Consider the following 24,709-nt stretch of genomic DNA (forward strand, 5'->3'; position numbering starts at 1 on the left):
CATCGTGGCAGCTGGCGGCGACTGCCGCCCACCGCGGGGACACCAGCACTGAGTGGCCTCTATGGCCAGTATACTTCAGACACCACTGCCCGACTCGCCCATCATCCCACCGGCATTGACCAGCAAGATTGCTGACCTCCGCGCTACAGTGGACCGTTTCATTAGGGAGTTTGAGTAGACCGTGTTTCCCCCTCCGCTAAGCCCCTCCGCTACTCGGAACTCTACAGCCAAGGCCATCGGCGCGCAGGCGCAGTGGCGGTTTCTTCGTAGCGGAGGGTTAGCGGAGGGGGAAACGCGGTCTACTAAACATCTCCACGTGGTGAATGATGTTGATTGGGGCGAAGCTCTGGTGGTGTCTCCCGAGTTTTTCGTTCGTTTTCATCCATGTCAGAAAGAGAATGTGTGGTATGGAACGCGGTTATATACGCAGTTGAGCATTTGACCGCAGCGCCCTCTCGTCTATAAACGTTGAGCCAATGCATGCAAAGTTTAACGCGATTGTATATACGCATTTGACCGCAGCGCCCTCTCCTGTATATACGCTGAACGGCTACATGCAACGTTTCATCCATGACATCCCCAGCTCTTGAGCTACTACCACATTTCAGAGCCCCCTACTCACCCGCAGTCGTGGCCGAGTGGTTAAGGCGATGGTCTAGAAATCCATTGGGGTCTCCCCGCACAGGTTCGAATCTTGTCGACTGCGGAAACATTTTTTTTTCATCATTTTTTTTCAATTTTATGCTTTACACGAGCACGTGAGATCACGAGCGCGAGCACGAGCACGAGCGCGAGCACCAACAAGATCGATATCTGCGCGGACGCCGGACGGACAAGGCTAGACCCTAAGGAGCTTCGCCCCTAAAACTCCCTATAAGGAGTATTCACTGGGCGCCATATTTGTGGGTGCTGTTTAGAGCGCATGCTCAGAACGAGCCCACATTAATAGGCTGCTAAGACCGGCAATCTTGAGGGTGCGGAATGCACGTTACAAAAGAACTGTGGAAGCTCACCAGCAGCACGCGCTCAGCAGTCGCGCACACAGCTATGGCCGCCAGTGTCAATACTTCCTATTGAATCGCAGAGTCACTTTCAAGACCGCAGTCAAAGCTTTCCTCACAGACACTCTTCTAGACTTGCTCCATAATGTTTCCAGTGCGGCGTCGCGGGCCACCTCGCGAGATCGTGTGCGCGCCGCGTGATTCCCGTACATCCGTAAATCGTGGAAATTAGGGGAACTAAATGGTGTACGCGATCAGAGTCCAGCGTGCATGCGAAACTTATAAGAGCTGGGCTCTTTCATCGGGAATTCTTCCGCAGCCCCAAGTAACAGAGAGCAGGAAAGTGGGCGGAACTTTCATGACTATGCTTGTTGACTGCGGTTTCTCAGCGACCATTTTACGAGGCGACATGTGGCTCGAACTTTCGCGAGACAACTCCGCGCTTGAGTTCACCCACCGTGATGGAGTGATTCGTCTCAACGGCTAATCCTTCGAATGTCCGCTTTTTTCAGAAACCGCATATTGTACTTATGCCTACGAGAGCCGGAACTACCGACGATACAAAAAAAAATTGCGGTGGCTTAGCTGGGCTATGTCAGGATATACGTAGCGTGAGCTTATGCGCACAAAATGAGAGGCGCTATCAAGCGGCTCCGGTGCAGCGTCAGACTTGGCTACTGCACAACGGAGGCGCACAGCTGGGCACGCGTCGGCGCCAGTGCGTCTGCCGCGGCTATGACATCACTCCTCTGGGATGCGCAGACCGGCGAGGCGGGCGCGGCGGCGGCTTCGGCGCGCCAGCTGTGCGCCATGTGACGTCACTGCTCCTCGCGCTTGTACAGCTCGGCTCTTTGACAGCCACGGGGAACTGCTCAACCTCGGCCAATGTAGCTCACGCGACAAAAACTGAAAAGTTCTCGAAGTGGCCGCAGCCTTCAGGCGTCGAGGATCTTCACTTTGGGGCTTGCCTCGTACCACCGAAAATTCGTTGCAAACTTCGCCGTAATTGGGACTCCACTTGGCAGGTTGCAGGGGGAACGAGTCCAATCTACCCGGACTCCTCAATGCCAAAGCGCCTTCGAAGAGCTTAAAGAAACGCTTCACGAACTTTCGAGTTCTGACGTTTCGAAACTTGGACGCCCTTCATCAACGCAGCTCCCATCCCGGCGGACATTGCGGGACTCCGATGATTTCTTGGGATGGTAGAGCACTACAGCCGTTTTGTCCTTCGTCTAGCCGCAGAAATCGGGCCCCCGTGCAAGTTCTCGCGGAAAGACATTCCATTCATTTGGGATATCGAACCTGAGGCCTGCTTCAAGAAAATCAAAGCAATGCTATCTTCTGCAAAACGTAAAAAATGTTTGACTCCAGCCTTCGCATAATCGTATCCACTGATGCGTCTGGATACGGGCTTGGGGCCGTGCACCAGCGGCGCAATGAAGTTGAGCGCATCGCTTTCGCCTTTCTCACAAGCATACATCGGCAGAGAGAATGTGTTTGGTCGGATGATCTCTTCGGTGGGATGATCAGATGAAAAGTTTCATTACCGTGCAACTAGAATGAAACGGCCTATACGCCGTTTTATTTGAAGTGGCCGCGCAGCAGAGGCTACAAGGAGCGATCTCGAAGCTTCCAGGAGTCCTTGCCAACCAGGCGCGCTCAGTGCGAGCACCGTTTAGGAGGACATGCTTTCGATTGTAGCTTCGCTATTAGGGAAACATACTTGCTCAAGGTGGCTATGCAAGGAAGCAATACACATAATAAAGCTGAAAGGAATGTTTGATGAGACGCTGATGCCACGAGTTGCATATTTCTTTTTAATCATATTTTTTTTTGTGTGTGTGTATGGCTCTGTTAGGACGCTTGTATTTGGACGTGGCAGTGCCGCTGCAGAATCCAAGTGCCTCTGGCGGAGAGTGGGCACGCCATGCCTTCTGCACTGTAAAAAAAAGGGTGTATTCTTACACCCTTTGTCCCGTATTAGACACCCCCAAACTTCAGTTGGACGTAGAGCGCGCTGACGTCGATCCGACGGTACTAACTTTCCCCAGAGGCTTGACAGCCGTCACTACAACTTATTAAAATAGTTGGTGTGCGTGTTACTCACTACAAAAAATAATCGTTTTTTTTTTTGGCCCTACTGCAAAACCGCAGTGTTTTCTTTCTGGGGTCTTTGATACGTGCTTTAGCTATTGAATAAGTTCTATCGCATCGTTCTCAAGCCCCTCGTAAAATTTGGGGCAGTCTGTTCGACTTTAGTGCGCTGTACTTGGAACTATAAAGTATGGGGATGCATTGTATGGAACAAAAACGTGTAAGGTGATACCCTTTTTTTTTTTAGAATGTGGGCACCAGCTTGGCACTGAATTTCCTTTTCAGGTGGCCATTGGCGGTTGTAAAACAATTCGCGTGGCTTCGACGTACCGTCACCGAATCGTGCTGGTGGTCGTTTCTCCTCGCATACGTGCCGAGAAAAAGAAGCTCGCCGATGCGAAATGTGCGCTGCAGAAAGGCGCTCAAGAGCAGCACAATGGCAGCTGACGCGACGTCGCTGGGAGCTACGCGCGTGCAACGTTAGCGTCCGAAAAAGGCGACGACAATTGCTTCGTACTGTCCGCGCTTTTCGGATAAACGGTTAGCAGATGGCCGTTTCTACATGCCTCGTATTCGCGACTCCAGTTTGGGGCGACGCCGACTGTAAGGAGTATTCACTGGGCGCCATATTTGTGGGTGATGTCTAGAGCGCATGCTCTGAACGAGCCCACATTAATAGGCTGCTAAGAGTTGCAATCTTGAGGGTGCGGACTGCACGTTACAAAAGAACTGTGGAAGCTCGCCGTCAGCACGCGCTCAGCAGTCGTGCACACAGCTATGGCCGCCAGTGAATACTTCCTATAGCGGCGGGGGACGCGAAGTTAAGAAACGAGGTCCCCGCTCGCGCCGATGGGAAACAATTGCGCCGTCAAAGCGTAACTGAAAAAGAATATGATCTGAAAAGCGGGGATCGAGGCGCGGGTGGCTCGAGTAGAAAATATAACTTTCGTAAAAAGAAAAAAAACCAAGTGCCAAAGAAAACCCTGGGAATGTTAATACAGTCGATGTACGCGCACTAATCAAAATAAGACGCTGACGAACGCACGTGCGAAGTAGTATTTATTTTTGGGTTTTACTTTAGAAGAGTTACGGCTTCACGCGCCAGCACGAGCGGCGCGTCTGGAAACACTCGCAAGGTGCTCCTTGGAGGTAATGGAGCAAAAATGCGTATTGCATTGGGAACAACTGAAGCGCGTATGCGCGGAGTCCGTACGCGATATATGCACGCAGGCGCACATGGATGCTGTTAACAAACGAGTCACTGTTCGCCCACCAACGCAGCATTCGCGTGAAATGAAGCGGGGCGGCGACAGTAGCGCCACCGAGCAACAGCGGAGGGGGACAGCACCTAAACACGGAGGTCTCAACTATTCCACAGCATCTTTGCAGCTCACCTGTCACGGACCTTTTATTCCTATTCGCTTCTTTCGCTTGCACTCGCGGATTTCGGTGTCTACAACGCATGTCCAGAGCGCGACATAGTCAACACGAACAAGCGATCGCCGGTTTTTCTTCTTTTTTTTTTCAGTTTTGGTTTGGGAACTTAAAGACTTCTCGTAAATTCTACCGGTATGGTAGAATGTCTTCATCTCTATATGTACCAACTTAGGCGAAGAAACGCTGCGTGAGTCGGTGCTCGGTTTCAGCAAATCCAGAGAGGCGCCGGTGCCGTGTTTGTACGAGCCCTGCTTGGAATGAGAAGACTCAGGGAGCTGCCGTTCTCTCTACTCGCTGTTCGAATACGTTCGAACGTCGTGTCAGAGTTACTGCGAAAAGGAGGCGATCTCTGAGGCTGTGTTCCAAAATTTACTCGATCCGACTCCGGAATAAAAGTTTCGTACCGTGGCGTTCTAAAACTTACTCGAGCTTACTCGATGACGTCAGAACTCGCGTTCCAGAAGCGGGTTGTTTACTCCGGAGTAATTACTCGCGCTACCCTCCTCGATCGGGGGGTAAAGTCGGATCAAATCGAGTAAATACGTCACGTGATCTGTTCGTCGTCTGCTTTCTGCGCCGACAGCCGTCAAAGCTCGCTTGCTCCGTTGGTTTTGGTGGCGGACGTTCGAAATGACAAATAATTAGGTGCAACATGTGTGGTTATTGCGATTTCCTGTTGTCAGCACAGGAATTGACTGCATTACATCCAGACCGCCCACCTTCCCCGGGAACGTGTACTTGTTATTATCTGAGTGCGAGCGTAAACAGGAGCTTCTCCGCATCCTCGTCCTCGGCGTTGGGGGAATGCCGTATTCTCACGTTCAAGGCCGAAAATGTTTGAACTCGGTATATGATAATGTAGTATTTTTGTTTCCTCCAGAGTGTGTGTAATGAGAGGATAACGTTTGTAAAGCAGTGAAGGCTTCGAAAATTTCACTGTAATCACATTCGCGTCAAAGCGAACGTGAGTTTCATATCATTCTGGAGAAAGCACCCTCGCGCTGTACCGCTACACCGTGTGGAATATATTTCTGCAAAACATAATCGGTGCAAATTACAATGCGTGGAATATATGCGTTTAGGGCACCGTGACTAGAATTGCAGCGATCGCGCTGATTAATAAAAACATATTTTTTATGTCTAGCTGTAAGGAGTAAGTAATTTTGATCTCAATATACAGCTCAAAACGAAGGTGAGTAAAAGGAGCTGGTGGATCCAACGAAGGTGAGTAAAAGGAGCTGGTGGATCCACCTCAAAAAACACAGCGTCGTCATTAACATTAGCGTTCTTCGGGTGCTTTCTCCATGATCAAAAAAATCGTCTGCTATTTTCTGCCATCGCTGCTGTGTTTTCTTTTTGCCGTCGCCCAAGACGAAGCCAATCCGCGTAGTATCCAGGTGATTATCCTGGCCGTTCCAAAATCGAGTCGAGGATCGATTACTCGCGATGTCACGTGGTATTACCCGCTGACGTAGGAGGCAGGTTACTCGGGTAAGATTTGGAACATAGCCTATGATATTCGCAGCGTCACGTGGGCTGGTTGGCGCTTTGGTTAGAACAAGCGTACGTTCGTGTTCGGCACGGGAACCGCCCAGCCAGATCCGAATGCCGTTCCGAGTGAAGGTGTCGAACAAGCGGCGGCGCAGAGGACTCGATGAGTCAGCGATGTACGCAAATAAACCCGTGTCGTCGAACGGGGTCTCGGCGACCGGATGGAACAACAAGCGCCATGTATCACAGGTACGCAATTAATTTCCAGGACATGGATGCCGATTCCTCTCGGTGGCTCCATTGCTTCAACCCAGCCTCGTATAGTGCAGAGATATCGCCAGTGTTAAGAACTTTTCTTTCGTACTCCCGGCACGTGCTTCAAACTATGTCTCCAAGTGGCAGCGCCAGCTCCGATAGCCATATCGGTCTAACACGGAAGAGTTTTAGCAGATCGTGTTATGTGGTTTTTGTTTCACCGCTAATGCGAGTGTTTTTTGTTGTTGTTCTTCGGTTAGGCAGGAGCCGTTGCGCAGCATGCGCCTAAAAATGAATCATGAGCAGTAAACGAGCAACGAAGAAAAAGTGGGAGGACTTGGCCGGCGGCCAGAGCCGGTGGCGATGCCGGGGATCCCCGGCTTCCCGAAATAAAAGCTCCCCGCCCTAGGGTTCAAGTCGCCGGCCGAGACCAAGGGCTCGCCTCGGCCTAACCCTCTCGCTTACACCGCGGACGAACGAGCAAACAAAAACAAAACACGGAAACAATTTCGAAGCAAGCTCGAGACGCTAGAAACCGGAAGATCGGTTGCTAAAGCGAATGTCCCTCATCTGCTTCGAACAACGCACGAAGGCACTCGAATCTGGTAGGAAAAACTTGACATCTCCCGGAAGCTTTCCAAGATCCGTTTATTGGCTTCTTCGAAAGCCGAGAAACTTAATTTTTGAACGAGCCGTCTCATAGCGAAACATATGGGTCGCTGCCGAGTATATTTACTTTCAACTATCCGACCGGACGTCGGGCGTAAAGATGTTTTTGAATGCGACAAATGTCCGCGATGGCCATAAAAGATTCATTGACACACTTTCGAAATTAACAGCTTAAACGCGAAGAAATGCTGCTGGAAGGGGTTCAATGTTTAAGCGCCACAGAGCGCTCACGGTGCAGAGCATTAGATGGTCTTAGTATCGCGTTCCTGGCTCACGTACGCAAAACGCAAATGTATAGCGCACGCAAAAAAAAAAAAAAAAAAAAAAAAAAAAAAAAAAAACGACCTGCTCGGGTCGATTTTAGTTTTGCGTTACGTTGCCGAGTGAACATCTCGCGTGATATTTTTTATGCAATTTGCCAGAGCGGTACAATTCCGCGTGATTATAGCGCCGCCATGCTCCTCGGAAAAAATATTTAAAATGACAACGTTTCCAATAGTTTTATTTCAAAATGAAACAAACCCGCAGCTGACTAGTCAAGCGCGCCTTTCTGCGGGGAGGCTATGCGAGTACGAGTGCGTAGCCATGTTCGATCACGGAGCCTCCGCCAATGGTCCTTTGGAAATCGTACCCTTTATCAATGCTATTGCGGGAAGAAGTTCATGACCTAATGATATCCAGTGCGTAGCGACAACTTGGGCGATTTCTCGAAGAGTCGTTCGTCCGTCGGCGATGAACTACGCGAAGAGGCTTAGCGTTGAGAAGATCGCAGCGTTCACGCATGTTGCGAGCGGCGAACATTTTCACTGTACGCACTCCTTCAGATGCACGGCGATGTGATTCGACCTCGGTAGGTCCCGGAAAGAATTGCAGAACACCACGCAATTTCGCGTAACACCGAATGAACTAGGCGAACACCACGTCACCCTTGCTGCGCCCAGTCGAGGTAACCGCCGTCTTGAAACTGGCGCTCTCGCTGGGTTCGAGATCTCTCGAGAGCGTCCCGCAAAGCCCACTAGTATACGCAACGCGAAATCCCCAGCGTTGCGTGCGTACGCAATACGCTAGCCTTTCTATAGCGTTCTTTGCGTGCGCACTCTCGGCCCGCAATATAGCGTACGGTCCACTAAAACTGTCTCCGGTCACGGACACCGGATGAAGGTAATAGGGAGTTTTCGTAGATCGTTTTCGCCGTCCCGCAAGGCCCTCCGCAATCCGCTACGATAGCGGGAACTCCACAGTCAAGGCTATCGGCGCGCAGGCGCAGTAGCGACTTCTTCGTTGCGGAACGCTTAGCGGAGGGGGGTAGCGCGGTCTACGAAAACTCCCTAATGAAACATTCTGGAGAACCGACGCTTTACGACTTGCGCTCTCGCAACGCGTTTCCCAAAAGCTTTAAAATCGGTGCTTTCTGAAATGATTTCAAAATAATCGGGCAGAGGAAGTTGTTTCCACGACGGATGCCAGAAACTCGGGCGGCAGACTTCAATGAGGACGGTATCCCGCAAGACATGCGCTACGACATTAAAACACCTACCAATAGGTTAAGCTACGTAGAACTGGTCGAAAATCATGCATTTTTCGAAGAATGTTGCGGGACCTTTCTCATTTCAGATACATTCTGGATCGTGCTGCGAAGGCACGCGACGGAATCCAGTGCTGTTGCGGAGATAACCAGGCTCCTCCGGAATCGAGGTAATAACACAGCGGCCGGATCAGATGATGGAAAAGTGGCACCGATTAAAGCAGTCGCGCACTTTATCAGCTCCCCTCTAGAACATATTTGGAACACATCGTTATTGAAAGGTATATTTCCGGAAAAAATGAAACTTGCCAGAGTATGTGTTATACATAAAGGTGGTCCACGCAACAATATTAATAACTGTAGGCCAATCTACGTGCTACCTTTATTTTCACAAATTCTAGAGCAGGTAATCAACGTAAGGCTTTCTAGCTCCCTTGAAAAAAAAAAAAAAAACATAATTCTAAAGCAACAGTATATGGCTTCCAGAAAAACAAATCCACGGAAAAAGCCTCGCTGTATATCGAAGGTAAGCTAATTAATAGTTTTGAAAATCAATTATATACTGTAGGAATTTTTTTGAATTTTCGCGAGGCATTTGATTTGATTAAACATTAGATTCTTCTGAAAAAGCTGACGCACTATGGCATAAGGGGCACAACTTGGAACCTAACTCATAGCCATTTATCTGGACGATCACAATATGCAAAAATCAATGAGTGTGAATCGCAACTAATGAAAATAATTATGGTGCGCCTTAGGCGTAAGCTCTAGGACCATTACCTTTTCTGTTGCACCTGAATTACATAGCAAAGATGCCGCCAACTCCAGATATTATACTTTATGCAGACGACACCAATGTGTTTTTTTTTTTTTTAGGGATAAGTATCTCAGTGTAATAGAAGGTCTATCAAACATTTGGTTACGTGAACTTGGGCTGAGGCTAGAGCCTAGTCAAATAGAATTGAATATTAACAAAACGAAGTATGTTATTTTCAAGCCTGTGCATAAGCAACTATGTAGAAACTTCTAGGCACAATTTAGAAACTCAGAATCAGAAAGGGTGTCCTCCCTAAAATGTTTAGGTGTCTGGTTCGAAGAAACCTTAAGCTGGACAGATCAGATGAACCATATTCGCTCTAGCATATCCAGATATATTGGAATCTTTTATAAACTCAAACATCTCTTTCCCTGTTGGCTGAAGCGCCAACTGTACTGTCTTATGCAACCTCATTTACATTATTGCTTACTAGTCTGGGGAACCACAACAAAAACAAATAAAAAAACTGTTTGTTGCAGTGAAAACCTTCACTATACCGATCATTCAGCCCCATATTTCGCAAAATATAGAATTTTAGATATCCATCAGCTCTTTATCTTAATACTAGCGATGGAAATATACCTCGAGTACAGCAGTGACCAAAATGAATTTTGTGAGATCTACCACCCTGAAACAACGTAATATAATCTAAGAAAGGAAATATACACAAAGTCCAAAATGCGGAAAAACTATGGCTCCCAGACGCTAGCGTACCACAGCTTTTGAACGATCATCTAAGTGTTTTTGAATCAACGAGGAATGCTACTTCCCTTATTGCTTTCAAAAGTAACATGAAACGTTATATTTTAGAATAGGCTATAGCGTTTTGGTTAAGCATTAGGTTGAATAGCGTATAATCAGCTCTGACCACAGTTATTTGTGTGATTATTCGCTCGAAAGCTGCTAGCTCCTGCCAAGTTCTACTTTGCTCCTGGTGTGGTTTAATTAATTCACTATTCTGTAGAAGCCTTGTTTCGTGCCTACTGCGCACAGTGACACATTGTTCGATCAGATTTAATGTCGTTTTTACTCGCGTTCTCTTGTTCATTTCTAGTCTGTTTTGATTCCCTGCTGAGCAGTGTATACGCCTCGCAAGTGGGCTCATTTTCGTCTTCTGCGCAAGAGAAAGGAAGTAGCGGTGACGTCAGAACGCCGAACCCTGATTGGCTGATCGCGACCCCCCATCTCAGTGTCGTCTGCTCCTTTGCAACGTCGTCTGCTCGCAATGTCGTCTGCGTCTGTCTCACCTTTCCTGCGACTTTCGGAAGCGCAGGTCTTTACGAGCGAGCTCGACTTGGCCTTTCACAGAGGGCAGACGAAATAACTCGAGCGGTACGTTGTTTTTGTCTAACAACTAGCAGACGCGCATCAAGGAGGGAAGTCAAAGGACTCACTGGCGAGGTGTCCCGATGCGCCGAGGTTTGTTTGCTAAGAACCGAGAGTGAGCGTGTTAGTGTTCGCAAGTTCCCTCCCAAATACTTTTTCCCTCCTTTCGTGTGCGGCGAGACCCCTCGTTCTTTAACGGCGTCGGCAGGTTGGCGCAGTTAACGTCGTCTGCTTCACGTCTGCTAGTCAAAGCGATGGCTGCTTTACCTTTCCTGCGTCTGTCGGAGATTCGGCGCTTTTTCACCGGCGAGAGTCACCGTTGCCTCGGGAAACAAGAAGATAACAAGAGGAAGAAATTGACCTCTTAATCTAAAATTCAGCTCAGCGCTCAAAATATAATACGGGAAGGGTTCACAAGCGTCGCGCTGGCATATTCCATTCAGCACGCCAGCCGGTCGTGGGCAGACGGTCGCCGAGTCGCCGACTGCCTGCTAGGCCTAACTGCCGTGCTCGCTTGGTCGCGTTCCATGAAATTGTGGCCGTTGGAGCTTTTCCCAAGTGTTTGTGGATCCAGCGTTCTTGTTCGTCATGGTCCGTTTCAAGTACTTTTTTCTTGCTGCTAGAAGTCGGTACGAGTGAGAAGCGCACGTAGAAAAATAAACGTCCGTGGGTCGTCGCGACCGCGACGCTGTCGGCCATGCTAATTTGATCGTAAGAAGTGCGTAAGACAGCTTCGGTGCTGTCGTAGGATTTCGTCGTAACCTGCGCAAAACTTACTAAAATTTCGTTTCGTGAATACGAATTTGTTCTAAAGTTTTGTCTTACGCACATTTTTGGCGTAACGTCGTTTCGTGAATCTGGCCTCTGCACTTCCCAAAGTCGCAGGAAAGGTAAGACAGACGCAGACGACGTTGCGAGCAGACGACGCTGCAAAGGAGCAGACGACGCTCAGATAGGGGGTCGCGATCAGCCAATCAGGGCTCGGCGCTCTGACGTCACCGCTACCCCCTGCGCGAGAAGCAGACGAACTTGCCCTCCGCATAGGGTGGTGGGGCCTCGACAGGTAAATCTGTTTACCTTTTGCCCCTCCACCTGACACTCAAGGAGCCCAAAATAATGATGACTCTTATTACGGTAACGCGTTGCCAGCGCAACTTGTAACGGGAGCTCCCAAAGTGAAAAGGAACGAGGGACATACCTGAGCAAACTCGGAGACGCGCAAATAATCTCTCAAGAAGATATGAAAAGAGAAAAAAAAGAAGATAGCCGCGGTCCCCACTAACCGGGTTGTTTCAGTCGGGCGCTTTTGGCTCGAGAGGGCGAGGCGCCGCTATTTTGTTTTCGGTCACGTGCCATTAAACCGGAAGGCAGCCAGCCAGGGGTCACTTCCGGGCAAGAGCCACTGAACCGCGTCGTCGCAGCGGATCCACACGAGGACGGAGCGCCGAGGACGCCACGAGCCAAGAAAAGCCGATCCGATGCGGCATCACGTGACCTTTGGAAGAGGCGGCACGCCGGGCACGTAGTCATCACCTTCTCGGCGCTGGATTGGCCGAAGGGGATCGTAGTGTCCGCTGCGGGCCGCCCTGAGGAGTCTAGTCGGAGAAGTCGTCTCGCGGGACATACTCTTTCCCAGGATCGCGGAGGACGGCGATGACACACCGAGATTGGGACCTCGTGCCGATTATTTCCCGGATCGCTTCTCTCTGTATCGCTTTTTCTTCTCGTTTCCGCGGCTGTTTACCTAATGGCCATAACGAGGAAAGGGCGTTAAAAGAGGCGGAAGCAGATCCCCATTCGAGATTTCTGGATTCCGTTGGCTATTGAGGATCGCGGCCGGTTGGCGCTTTCCGGCTGGTTTTCGAGACGCCGCAGAAACGCCTGGTGGAATGGTGCTGTTAGTTTGCAGACAAAGAGGTTCTAGTGGGCAGGAGGTGGCATCCGTATTGCATGGTGTACCAGCCGTGACTGCGGGCAGGCGAAGCGGACCACAGACAGCGAGCAGATGTAGCGTAGCGCACCGATCTGAGCGGTGAGCAGACGACGAGAGTCGGTGCGCAAAGCGGAATGCGTTGGTTTTCGGGCGTTGCGGGGGCGGGACGTCAAGCCGGGTCCTGGGAAACCTTACTTTCGGTCCTGGGATTTCCACCTCCTTGAGATAGGCAGACGACCTGCTTTGTTTCCCTTCGCTTCGAGCAATGGGAGTTTCGGTAGAGCTGAGAGCGTTGGCGCACCGCAGAGCAGGTGGAGCGAAAGCTCGCGCTTCCAAACGGGCTCCATCCGTGCCGGTTTCGAACTGGATGAGCGTCGTATTGGCGTGCGGTAGCGTACTATTGCGCGATGCGCATGAAAGGGCTAGCTGTGCACTGGCTCAGTCTACGGCGGAAACAGCAGACTGCTCATACAAAAGCTGCACGCTTGACCACATCTGCGGACACATTTCACGCGTCTTCGAAGCGTTCATGTATGCTTTCTAACTTGTCTGCAGACAGTTTTTGTATTGTCAATGTCATAGAACCTCGTGTATCGCAGACTGTGCATTGCATGCTCATTAATAATAATAATATATCTATTTTCCATTTACAATGAATGGTGGAGGCCATTGTAAATGGCCTCCACCAATGGGGATTAACAGTGTGACTTCCGGCTGTCTAAACATACACGCGACACAATCACCTTCACACTGGCAAACATGGCGCCCTGGCTGGCACCCCATGTGTGCCGGCACGTGTGCCATGCATACTGCAGGTGCAACTTCGTCAAAATCGCACGCCCAGAGACGAGAGCGTGAAGGACGCTTGCCATCGGTCTTTCGAGAATCGCGCAGTGTGAGGTCGGCCACTGAACTTGCGCGATCGCCTCTTCTCAGTCGGCCATTTCTTTAGACGGCCCGGTAACAACAGAAAGCGCTTTCCTTGCGCCAGTGCCGGGCATGGAAAGCACTTTGCGGAGCTCTACGCTCTCTAGTCCACGATATTAGGGACAAGACGAAAGTAGGAATGCAGCTGCTAAGCGGCAGTGGTCTACCAAGCGTCAACATTCCCCCGATTGAAAAGGAAACACATCTCCCTCTCTAAGTACACGATCGAATCTCTCTCCCCCCCCTACGCCAGCATAGATGCCCCGAGCCGACGAAGGGCGTTCAGGGACCCTGATCGGCACTGGCCAGCTTTCGAGAGGCTTTCAGGGTCGGCCGGCGAGAGAGGGCGTTGACGACTCGACCACCCTTTCCCCACGTTTCATTGATGACTGTTTCCTAACGGTCTCGATGCGCGAGCCAGCAATTAGCCCGACAATTTGCGCCGAGGACCCTTCCCAATTAATCGGACGACCTTGCGCGGAGAACATTTCGTCAGGAAAAGCGACGCGAACGGCGCGTGGCGCAGTCGGACGAAGATATTGCAGTATTATATCCTTCAAGTGGTGCCAAAACATCCACCCAGCTGGCTGTGGTTCCTTACAAATGGAGCTTCAGCGCCGCGTTGCTCGCTTTTACAGAGGGTACGCAGCTGTCCAAAGAAACAGCCCTCGCGAGAGGCTATTGCGGGAGACCCAATTATACTCTTAGATCGCGCTCGCTGCATACGCACGCCCGCATTGTGCCAAGGGTCCGATATTGGTCGAGGAGAGAGCTTTCTTGGCTGCTGCATGGTGGACCTTGTGTCACCTGCTTCTTCTGGGCGACCGTTACCGACTAACGATACATTTCTGACCCGTTCGCGAGTCTGGAAAGTATTTTTGGTGAGAACTCGTCACCAACACACAGACGGCGAGAGATGTGTGGCGACGTCTTCTTGTCACGTGCGTTCCTCCGGCGATGTCAGCTTGAGGCCGGCAGCGGAACAACTCGAGGTTGGCGCAGGGATAAGCGCGCGGTTGTCGGTGGACTCCGAAGTGAAATAGCGGACCAGAACCCAGAAATCTCTGTAGAAATCAATTCGTCGCGGCATTTTACTTCTTTCGGATTGTTGGAAGACGGTGTTTTCTTGTTAGGTGTACACTGCCAGCTTAGATAATAATAAAGAAATAAGACGGCAGGCTAGTCCATCTTATTCTCGCCCCGCAGGCAATTGGATTACGGCCGAAGAAGGAATCAGGAAGCGAGAGCCTTTCTTCACACAATCTCCAACTGTCGACTTTCAAACCAGTCGCTCAATGAAATGCAAAGGGTATATTCATCTCGTTGGCCAAATGCACTGTAGGACGTTTCATCTTCGTGGGAATATTTGCCCATAAGCTACACGGGGAGGTACACAGTTACTGATGTAAGTCGCCTCACTTGGCGAAGAAATCGATCGTAGAAAATTGCGAGAAAAATATTGAGCATTTCTAAGCTTCAGCCGTTACTAGAAGATAGGGGAGAGGGGGTGGGGGGTGCGGCTATCTAGTTTTTATTCCCAAATATGCGCTTTTTCTACGCAAAATGAGAATTTGAAAGGCATCCCACCATAAATGGGCATTTTTTCCTCATCAAAACCATATCTTTTGGCCGTTAGGAAATCTTTTGAATAGAAAAATTAATATCTAGCCGCATTCCTTATTAAAGTTTAGTTTAGAAACGTCCGCAACGAAGAATAAACTGGGCGATTCATCGAAATAATAGGTTTCCTAAAACGAAAGTTGCTGCAAAAACGTGAAACGGAGAACCTAAGTTTCCATACCACTACATTTGATTTGACTGGTTGTGGCGGCAACCGAAAGGCACGAAGAGCAGACGAGGTGCCTTCCGCTTACACCCGATCTCCAGCGTGGCTTCGCTGAGGGAGTCCGAGCTTAAAAAGCTTCCTTCGAGTGCCATTTCGTTGACGACACGGGGACATTGATAAGGAAACGAGTGAGGAATGGAATGCGCTCGCAACACACAAACCAGGCTCAGCAATTACGGGCAGGGCAAGCATCGTCGACGATACAAACTAGAGAAATCCGTGTGACTTTCTATAGACGAATGTTGGTTTCAGTCAGTTGTCTGTTCACTCAGGTTGGGCTTTTCGACTTTTGGCCATGTGCCTCTTCCACGGGAAAGCTAGACTATACCGTCTTCTAGCCCGAATGACGCTTCCTATCGAACAAGTATGTTTAATGTGCTGAAGCTGCGAAGAAATTCTCTTTCCAATAAGAGTATGATCATCATTCTAGGTCGTACCGGTGCGGATCTACAGTTAGAAAATTGGAAACATACAAGTTTCATTCCAAAACATATGGTTTTGCACCGTCGGCGTACCGAAATTGTTTTATTTCTCCGCTAATATTTCATATATTGCAATAAAAAGTTGCGGAAGTGTGCACTAATAGTTATTTAACCACGATACATTAAAAAACAGAGTCATTTTCTTTCTAATCCATGGCAAAGTTAAGGGGGTGAGAAGCGTTGCGTGGCTCCACGCTGGGCATGCGTGTCGTCGCTACGCGCCACTTCAGGATCGCAGTTCCGCGCATGCGCAGTGTGCAACACGCAACGCTAACGCAAATGCACGGTGCTTGCGTTCGCTCGTACGCGCAACACTACGACTCACTAGTGACTGTAGTAATTGCCAGCCTCGGTGGAAAAGCGAATATACGATTATTTGTCTTCTTTTCTTTTCAATTTTTCCCTGCCTTCGCGCGTTGGCTTTAATGTACTACGTCCGTCACATCCCTTGGATTTCTCGAGAACAAAACGGGAAGCCAGGTTTGCGAGAAGACGTGCGGAACAGGAATTCCGCTCTGAGGGTGGCCACACGTGGAATTGTTATCGCGCTCTCCGCCCATCGAGAGTTTTGCTTCCCTTTCGTCATTTTCAAGCTTGCCAGCGCATATCCTTCTTCTCGGGGACATTCGCGTCCACGTGAGTAAATTTTCACCATCCGGGCGAACTAGCTGCCGTGCTAAACGCGAGCAAAAAAAAAAAAAAAAAAAGTTGGTTCGACGGCAGTGCGGCACACACCGTGAACGTTCGTTGGATCGTTCAAGTTTGAGATGACGGCCGCGCATCACTTAGCTTCGAGGTCGTTCGAACACTATTTATTCTGCGTACCTTCGGAGCTCTCGAAATTCCGACCGGAAAATGTAACCTCGGCAGTCTTGTTCACACCAGAAGTACGCGGTGAAACTCGAGCTACTCACACCACGAATTTGTACGCTGCAGAACGTTTGAGATGTTTACTAGATGGTGGCGCTGCCGGTCAAACGCAATCATCATCATCGTTTACACGGTTGCGCCAGTTTTACGATTCGGTAAAGCACGCTAAATTTCACGTACGGTTACGGCACATGAACCATAACCCTCACCGTTAAAATTAACCTGCAACCGATATAGTCAACCGGTTCCGGCACATTTTCTCGAATAACAAAATAAAACCTCTAGGCGGGATCTTCAACTGCCATCGGCATATCTAGATGAAACGGCGTCGGCGACCGGCGCTTCCCGTTATAAATATAAGCAAGAATGAACTTTAACTGTCGGGTTAATGGGCAATTTAGCTTCGGTTGACATGAAAGTGACACAGCATTTCGCCTAGAGGTTTTAATAAGTATAACAGTAACCGTTACCGAGCCGTTACTACTTTCGGTTTGAGTTCTTTAGCCACCAGAAATAATGGCCAGGTATTTTTCGCGAACGTTTGTGTTTGTACGTCTATTATATCACAATTATCAGGCGAAAATTCCGGCACGTTGAATCAGCGTGCCAACGGGTCTAAATAAGTAGCGATATTAGAAGATCCATGGACCATCCGAATTTGGTGAATGTTACGTCGAGGGACGCACCCTTCGGCCAGCCGAGGTAGGCTAGACATTCAGAGAAAGCGGTCGCGCTGCACGGCGGACATCTCTCGAAACCTTGCAGCGCAGGCACCGCAATGAAAGCAGTACTGTTAAAAAAGAAAAATAACACAAAAAAACTTTGCCGTTTTTATTGTGTCGGTGCCTTGTTTATCGACGAAGAAACGCGGAACCTTGAAACACCGACACGCGCAACCCGCATACAAGCGCCGGGAAAAATGTCAGGCTTCCCGGAACGCGACCAAAGCGAATTTCCCGGCACGCCGCACTGTCGACGTACATGCGCCCTTTATTCGGCGACGGCGAGGTCGTCATGTGACTCTGAGGTACGTGGCGTCTCGGATGAGCGTCGCCGTGTAGCAGATCCCGAAGCGTCGCGTCCGATGAGTCAGGCGGCACCAAGGACAAACAAAGCAGTTTCTGCACGGGGCGAACGAGTGTTGTGGAAGCGCTGAGAAGCGGGCCGCTTCGGGGACGCACTGGAGGTCAAGTTCCATAGACTCGATGTCAGCTCAAGAAGAAAGCAACTGGCGCGCATTGTTCGTATAGCAGCGCCGAGCAGTTAAGTTCGGTGGTGAGATGCCTTTTTTGCGTCCGAAACATGGCACGAAAAGTTTACGCCGAGTATACAGCATTCGAGTCATTGCTTTGCTTTGTTTACTTGACTGTGTAATGCGTTCTGAGCGTGCGCATTCGCTCTCTTCTACGGAATATCAGACGCAGTTACTCGGCAATTGAGCCTGGGTCGCTGGAGGATAGGAGCGACACGCTAGCGGAACAAAAAGCGAAGAAAAATAGTTACCAGGTAAACCGAAGCGAGCTTAGTCTGTTATTGCTGACCGATAGGATCCGAGAGGGCGTGCCATGAGAGCCCCCAGCCTCTCCAACTTCAGGCTTTCCTGCTCGTTTATTCTTTCGATCCTCCGGAAGCTCGTGTAATATTGCCTCGCTCTGTCGCGAACTGTTGAAACATTTGCGGAGGACTGAAAAGTGTTTCCCGCGCTTTTAGATAAAGCTGCAGGTAACTGGCAACCCTGATTTGAAGCCACAAGGTGGGTAAGTGTAGTCACTCTGAGGCGTAGCTTTAGCGGCTTTAAGCAGTGTGAGCCCCGCGGTTTTTTAACTTCTTTCTGGTTAGCTCTGATCCTCATCTCGAAAGCGAAATGAGCAATCACGTGGGCGTGACGTGCTTTGGCACCCGACGCGATGCCTCCAACCATAGCCTCCTCTCTACTGGCAAAGCCTGGCAGATCGCAACGAGACGCGGCCGCCGCATGGGAAAATGTAGACGAGAGGCCTGTAACGGGCGCCCCGCTACGGCGAGACGCCGAAACCCACTTGTCCCGAGCGATGGAATGTCCGCTCGAGCTTTTCGCGTCCTTCGCGCTACCGCTTCTTTTCTCGTCGGGTTTGAAAACCATGTTTGGGGTCCTCGCCGCTGCAAAAGCTGTGCGCTGCCTGCCGTCAGGCTCCCCGAGGAACGATCTGTGCTACCAGATCCTGGCGCTCCCAATCTGCGACCGGGCACTCTATGGCTCCGTCGTCGAACTGCCAGCAGTGATTTCCCTACACAGCCTTTGCGGGGCGTGTACACCTCCCCCGCGCCCCCTTGTTTTCTTGAAGGCTGCCTCTTAATTTGCAACTGCCTCTCTATTCTCAATGCCCCCCCCTCCCACTTACCCCCCCTAAAAATCTAGGCCCCCCCCCTTATTTCAATTTCTGGTGAAACTGCTGACTGCCATGGGCTTTGTGGGTATCGAGGAGGCTATGCTCCAAGCTTCCAGCGTGCTTTTGACTCACGCCCTGAAACTTGTCATTCGCAAGCGATGATCAATGCTGTCAGGGCACCCATTGGCCACGGACGGGAATTGAAATATTCGTCGACGGATGGATTGTTGACGAGCGTTGACGTCCGAGTGGCGCAGGGCTCGCGTCCAATGCGTGAGCTGGGTTCGGCTGACGCGCAATTGGGCACTGCGGATGCATCACAGGGAGAAGGCGGAGAACCTTCGAGGAAAGGAGTCCGCTAGATTTCGAGAATATTTGACCGAAAAGCGGTTATCTACCGTCGAGTATCAGATCCTTTGAGCGCACTAAGCAACATGCGGTTAGTAAAATCCCCATTTCTCTCAGCCCAAAATTCATTCGCGATATCTTCCAAAGGGCCATGAAATGAATTTTCGGCTGGGATAAATTTGGATTTTACTATTGGCATATCGTTCGACGTTCGGTGCGCTAAAATAAAACTAGTACCCGAGCGCAGAAAGCCTTAAGCCTGTTTCACATGCAGCGATTTTGGCCCTAAAGCGGCGCGATTTCTGCCGTCGCGGCGCTCGTGCCGCAGAATTGCTGGTGCTGGCCAGAGCGCCGCGACGGCAGAAATCGCGCCGCTCTAGGGCCAAAACCGCTGCATGTGAACTAGGCTTAACGCCCGCTTTTCTGTACGAACTATTTTAAGATAGAGCGGACTATTTCGTACCTTTTCTCCTCGAAAAATGAATGCGGACAACTGCGCCCTCCAAACATAAGAGGACTACCTTTGGCAAGACACACCGCAAGCGGAGAGCATCCCTACAGGGGACACATTTCCGCTTTTTCGTTACACATCGTGGGGCTGCCGCGAATACATGCGGTAGAGCGTCCCACCACGACAGTATTCTCGATATTGGATTCGAAGCAGGCGCTCGATTATGGTCACCAGGCGATCGGTCATCCTACGGAACGGCGGCAAGGAGGCTTTTTTTTTTTTAATTTGCTCGCCGGCTTTTGATTGGAGCAAAGAACAGAGGCTGTCAAAAAACGAAACCAAAGCTCGGAGAAAGTTCTCTACGTTTCTGGAAGTTACAAACCGCAAATCGATTAGACATTCCGTCGGATGAAGGTGCGGCAGCAGTAATACGCAGTTCCTACCCGCTTTCCACGCTGGGGAAGAGAGTTCCGGACTTTTCACGGCGCAGCGCCATTGGTTGCGCCTGCCTGACGTCACACCGACAGGTTCTCCCATGGCCTCGCTACGGGGGGACCAACATGCGCGAGCGAGGTTCTGCGCAGGGTTCCCGTAGACAGTTTAAAAAAAAAAGATTACGCAACTACCGGAGTACTCCGGCCCGCCGTAACAGTTGTTGGTCGTCCGTGCCACCCGACGGCGACCGTCACGAACGTTGTCACCGTCAGACGAAGGTGCACGACGCCGTCAGTGACGTCACGGCCTCCGACCCCCAAGTCGCGGTCGTTCTTTTAGCCAACGGGACGAGTGCGTCGAGGGAGTCACGAAGCTTATTCTTCGCCCGTTGCCTTTTGTCTCGTGAGTCACGACTTTTGGCAAACGAGACTCTTCGAGATCACGAGAGGCCTACTCTGTCTTGTTCTTCTTCGCTTATGCGGCCTGACTTTATTTCTTATAATCGGTGTGACTGCCTGTCCTCTCCCCGTAAACTCAATTTTTAACAATAATGATAACAAAAAAAAGCGTGTCGGCGGGTTGTGCGGGTCACACGCGGGTCTAACCTGTGTTTACGCGTGTGTGTGTTCAAGTCTGCGCTGAAAAGGGCTGAGGGTTATTAGCGCGGCTGATTGCGCGTTCTGAAGCGCGGCGCTCTACTTCAGTTCAAGAATGGAAGCATTTTTACTTTTTCCAATTCACGGCTCGAGCGTATGCTGATGGCGCCGTATTCGAGCCTGTTGCTCCGCGGAACGGGTCGCCGGAGACCGCGCTCGGTTCAAACGAGTGTTTTCGAACTGCGAATTAGGAAAACCGTCCATTCCGCGGAGCGTTGCAGGCACGGTGTACGGCAGTCTTTCTCTTCGGGGGGCTCGCCAATCTCGATTTCGGTTTCGACAGCGGAAAAGTAGGCTGGCTTCGAATTAGGTCCACGCGGACTCTCTATGGTCCAGTGCGACTGCCGACGCGACCTGGTGTCTTGAATGTGTGTAGCAGCGGATATCCAGCAGCGCACGCAGGTACGGCCCATCCAATTCTAGGCGGACAGGGTGGCAACCGGACCCCTGGCTTTTCCGCCGGCTGAGAAACTCCAAGTGGTTCGAGCTGCGGTCCCATTGGCGGCCGTGTCTCCAAGCGGCAAAAGCCCGTGGAATTCCACGCTCAAGCTGCGCGCGCTTCCGTGCAAATCCGTGATTTGGCTTTGCCGCAGTGTTGCCAATTTGCGGTGCTCACAAATGCACAGCCCAGCGCGGGCAAGTTCGTCGCTTCAGAAAGCGAGCGAGGTAGGCGCCATACCTGCTGCAAATGGAACTTGCCAGAAGCCTCGCTGAATAACCTCGTGCTGCGAATGTAGTTACCCGCGCTGTACGTGTGGCGTTTGTACGAGTCGGTGCTCCGCAGAACCAATGGCCCTCGGCACCAGTGGCGTAGCCAGGGTGGCAAACCAAGTCATCACATAATCAGTCTCCATCGAAATAAACTCCTGGCTACGCCAATGCATTACACGCGCGCTCCTCAACGCTTTCTTTCGGTTCGAATCTTGTGTACACCTAATGCGAGTACGGGCAGCCATGTATACCTGAGTTCCGAGCATTCGGTGCTGGGGTAATTTGGCAAAAGTTATGTAGCACTCGAAACTTTTCGACTTTCGTCGGTTTGTAGATTCGTTCCATGGGACACCTTCTTCCTCTGTGCATACTAGCTGGCCTTCTTGCGACAAACTCATGGACCAGCGGAAATCGGCAAATAATCTTCACAAGCCACGAAGAGTGGCCAGATCGACAGACATTTAAGTACTAGTTGAGAAACGAGAAATACACGTTTCCGCACATCCGTTACATCAAATACTGTAAACGACGCTCTTTTCTCGGGCTCGACATTTCGCCGAGTCTCTCTGGGAATGCTTGGAGATTGGAAGGGGTAGGCTCTCTGCTCCTTACCATGGGGTGAAATACTGGCGTACAATAATTTTTCGCTTACTTTTTTGAGTGGTGAAATTGTCGAAAATTGGGTTCTCGCGACAGTTAAACTTGTTTGTCCGTTTGTTGATTCAACAGTTCGGAGTAATGCGGTTGCAGTCAGGCTTTACGCCCAGGGGCCATCAGTGCGTCTATGGTAGAAAAAGCCCGACTTACGCCCATCGTCAAGGCGAGCATACGGTCCCAACGCAGTGGCAGACAACAGCTGTCCAGCGCCTGTCGTCGTCGGACTATACACGTCTGCAAGTCCGGCTTCAGGGCGCTGCCATCTTGCTTGACTGGGGTGCGCTTGGGCGAATCATAATCCGATTACGAAGCCTTGCTAAGGCGTCGTAATCAGATTGTGGCCGCGCCCAAGAGCGCACCCCATTCAGGAACATGGCGGCGCCCTGAGACCGGACTTGCAAACGTGTATACCGCCAGAAGAATGTCGACAGCGAAGCGGACGGAGCGATCGCCACTCCAAGGACCCCCCCGCGAGATCGGGAGCTAGATGCGCTCTCCACCCATCGAAACCCTCGTAGTTTCCCAGCGCCATCGGAAGCGCAGCGCACGCTAGTTTTCTTTCGTTCGTGCGCAACGTGGTACAGCTCAATCGCTCGGCGAATCAAACTTCTATCCGAACAAAAAGAATAGTTTAAAAAGAAAAACGACTTTTGTGGCAGTTACGTAGCCGTGCGGATGTAGGACAGTCCCATCGTTGTCTTTATTAACGGACTGGCGATGGAGTCATTATAATCGGGAATTCGCCCATTTAGACGATTAAGGTTACGTGTTGTTGGCCAAGATTCCTGAAATTATGATTTGTTTCCAACACCATTTAACGCTAGAAATGTGCGAGAGTGTAACGTCTGTCTCCAATATTTGTCTAAAGTGCTTGTACGCTCGTAACGTGCAACTATAAGCAGATCTACGTATGCTCGTGGATCTAGGCGTGTAAATTGCGCGTCCAACGTTCTCCTCGCGAAACCAATCGCCATCGTACCTACAGAGCAGCTGACAGCAGCGCAGGGAATGCACGCTATCTTAATTCTTATCGCTCCGCAGCCAATCAGATTTGAGCCTGAGAAGCGCCCCTCGCAGGGATTTCCCTAGACCCCCCCTAGGGGGGGTTAGGACCCCCCCCTCGTTTTTCCGAAGGCACCCCCTTAATTGACAACGACTCCTATATTCGCAATGCCCCCCCCCCTTAACCCCCCAAAAAGATTTAGACACCCCCCTGATTTCAATTCCTGGGGAGACCCCTGGCCCCTCGTTTCTTCAGCTCCCTTCAGATATTCAAAATACCAGCTAAGTGCTCCGACGAGGAACGGCGGAATTTCCGACGAGATTCATTCTAATGATTGCCGTTTCACTATCTGGATGTCAACTGCTAGGTGCACAGCGCGGTGACCCTCCACCGTCTGCGTTTTTGAAAAGTACAACGGAAGTTCCGCTTACCCGCGGCGATCCGAAGGAGAAAAACGGCCAGAAATCCGACGAAGAGGTCCATCTTCGCGTCTTCCACCGGGATCAGCGTATCATCCCCCAACACATCCCTCTGCAGCACGCATCGTCTCAGCTCTTCCGCCAGGCAAAGAACTCCAAACTTGTCTCCGCACGGCTTAATCCAGGCAGCTCCTCGACACGCCCCCCGAGTCTTTCAGCGCGTCCAACACGAGGCTAAGGACAGTACTGTCGACCACCGAGGAGGCTGAGGTTCTCGCTGGGAACTGTGCTCGAACTTGGGCGCCGATTCATTTGCACGTGGGGTACGAGATCCGAACGATGGCCTTCGTTCATCCGGGGAGCGCGATGCAGACACCGAAGACACAGCGAGGTAACGCGAGACGGAGCACGTGTTCGTCGCTGGAAAACTTCGAGCGAGGCGCGAAGTGCGCGCAGGTAACTTTTCCGAGCACCCGCCACGGCGTCTCGATCCCAACTGGCCCGAGTAGCCTTCTGTTCCACGGGACCCGATCCCCCTCCGCTCACATTCTCTCTTCGCCTCTTCCGCCACCTCGTTTTGCTTTTCTCCCTCTAGGCCTCGCGTGTTTCTCCCTAGCGGCACACCGAGAAATCCCTAGACAAGCGACCCGCCGCTCGCCGAGACGCGTCCCGCAGGCTGCCAGCCCCTGTTCCCATGTCTCGAGAGCTATACAAATGAAATACGCGATACTCACCTCACATCGTCGATTCATTTCCGCTCGAAACATGGCACTGCTCTTATAGCTTTCATTTGCCTCGTGTTCCGTTTAATTGTTGCTTTCCTTCTTTTTGCCATTGCACCTACAGGGCAATTCCTCTACTATTCTCGCCCCAAAAAGCTATCACCATTGAAATACGAGTATTTTCTGAGATTGCCGCCAATAAAATCGGCAGAAATGCAGAAGCTGTCATATGAAGAATATATTTTCTTTCGATACATACGAAGTT

General features: G+C 50.7%; 1 protein-coding gene across 1 annotated transcript in view; it reads right to left on the reverse strand.

Annotated features, from left to right (window-relative positions):
- Positions 1–24,220, reverse strand: part of LOC8053248 (CUB and sushi domain-containing protein 1) — a 168,662-nt gene extending 144,442 nt beyond the window's left edge. The window contains exon 1 of the mRNA XM_042286846.1: positions 23,735–24,220. Within this exon, the coding sequence (XP_042142780.1) occupies positions 23,735–23,786 (52 nt within the window). The 5' untranslated portion in view covers positions 23,787–24,220. The remainder of the gene's footprint in view (positions 1–23,734) is intronic.
- Between the last annotated feature and the right edge of the window lie 489 nt (positions 24,221–24,709).

Source organism: Ixodes scapularis, unplaced genomic scaffold (assembly GCF_016920785.2).
Source record: "Ixodes scapularis isolate PalLabHiFi unplaced genomic scaffold, ASM1692078v2 PGA_scaffold8__174_contigs__length_109621045, whole genome shotgun sequence".
NCBI lineage: Eukaryota > Metazoa > Arthropoda > Arachnida > Ixodida > Ixodidae > Ixodes > Ixodes scapularis.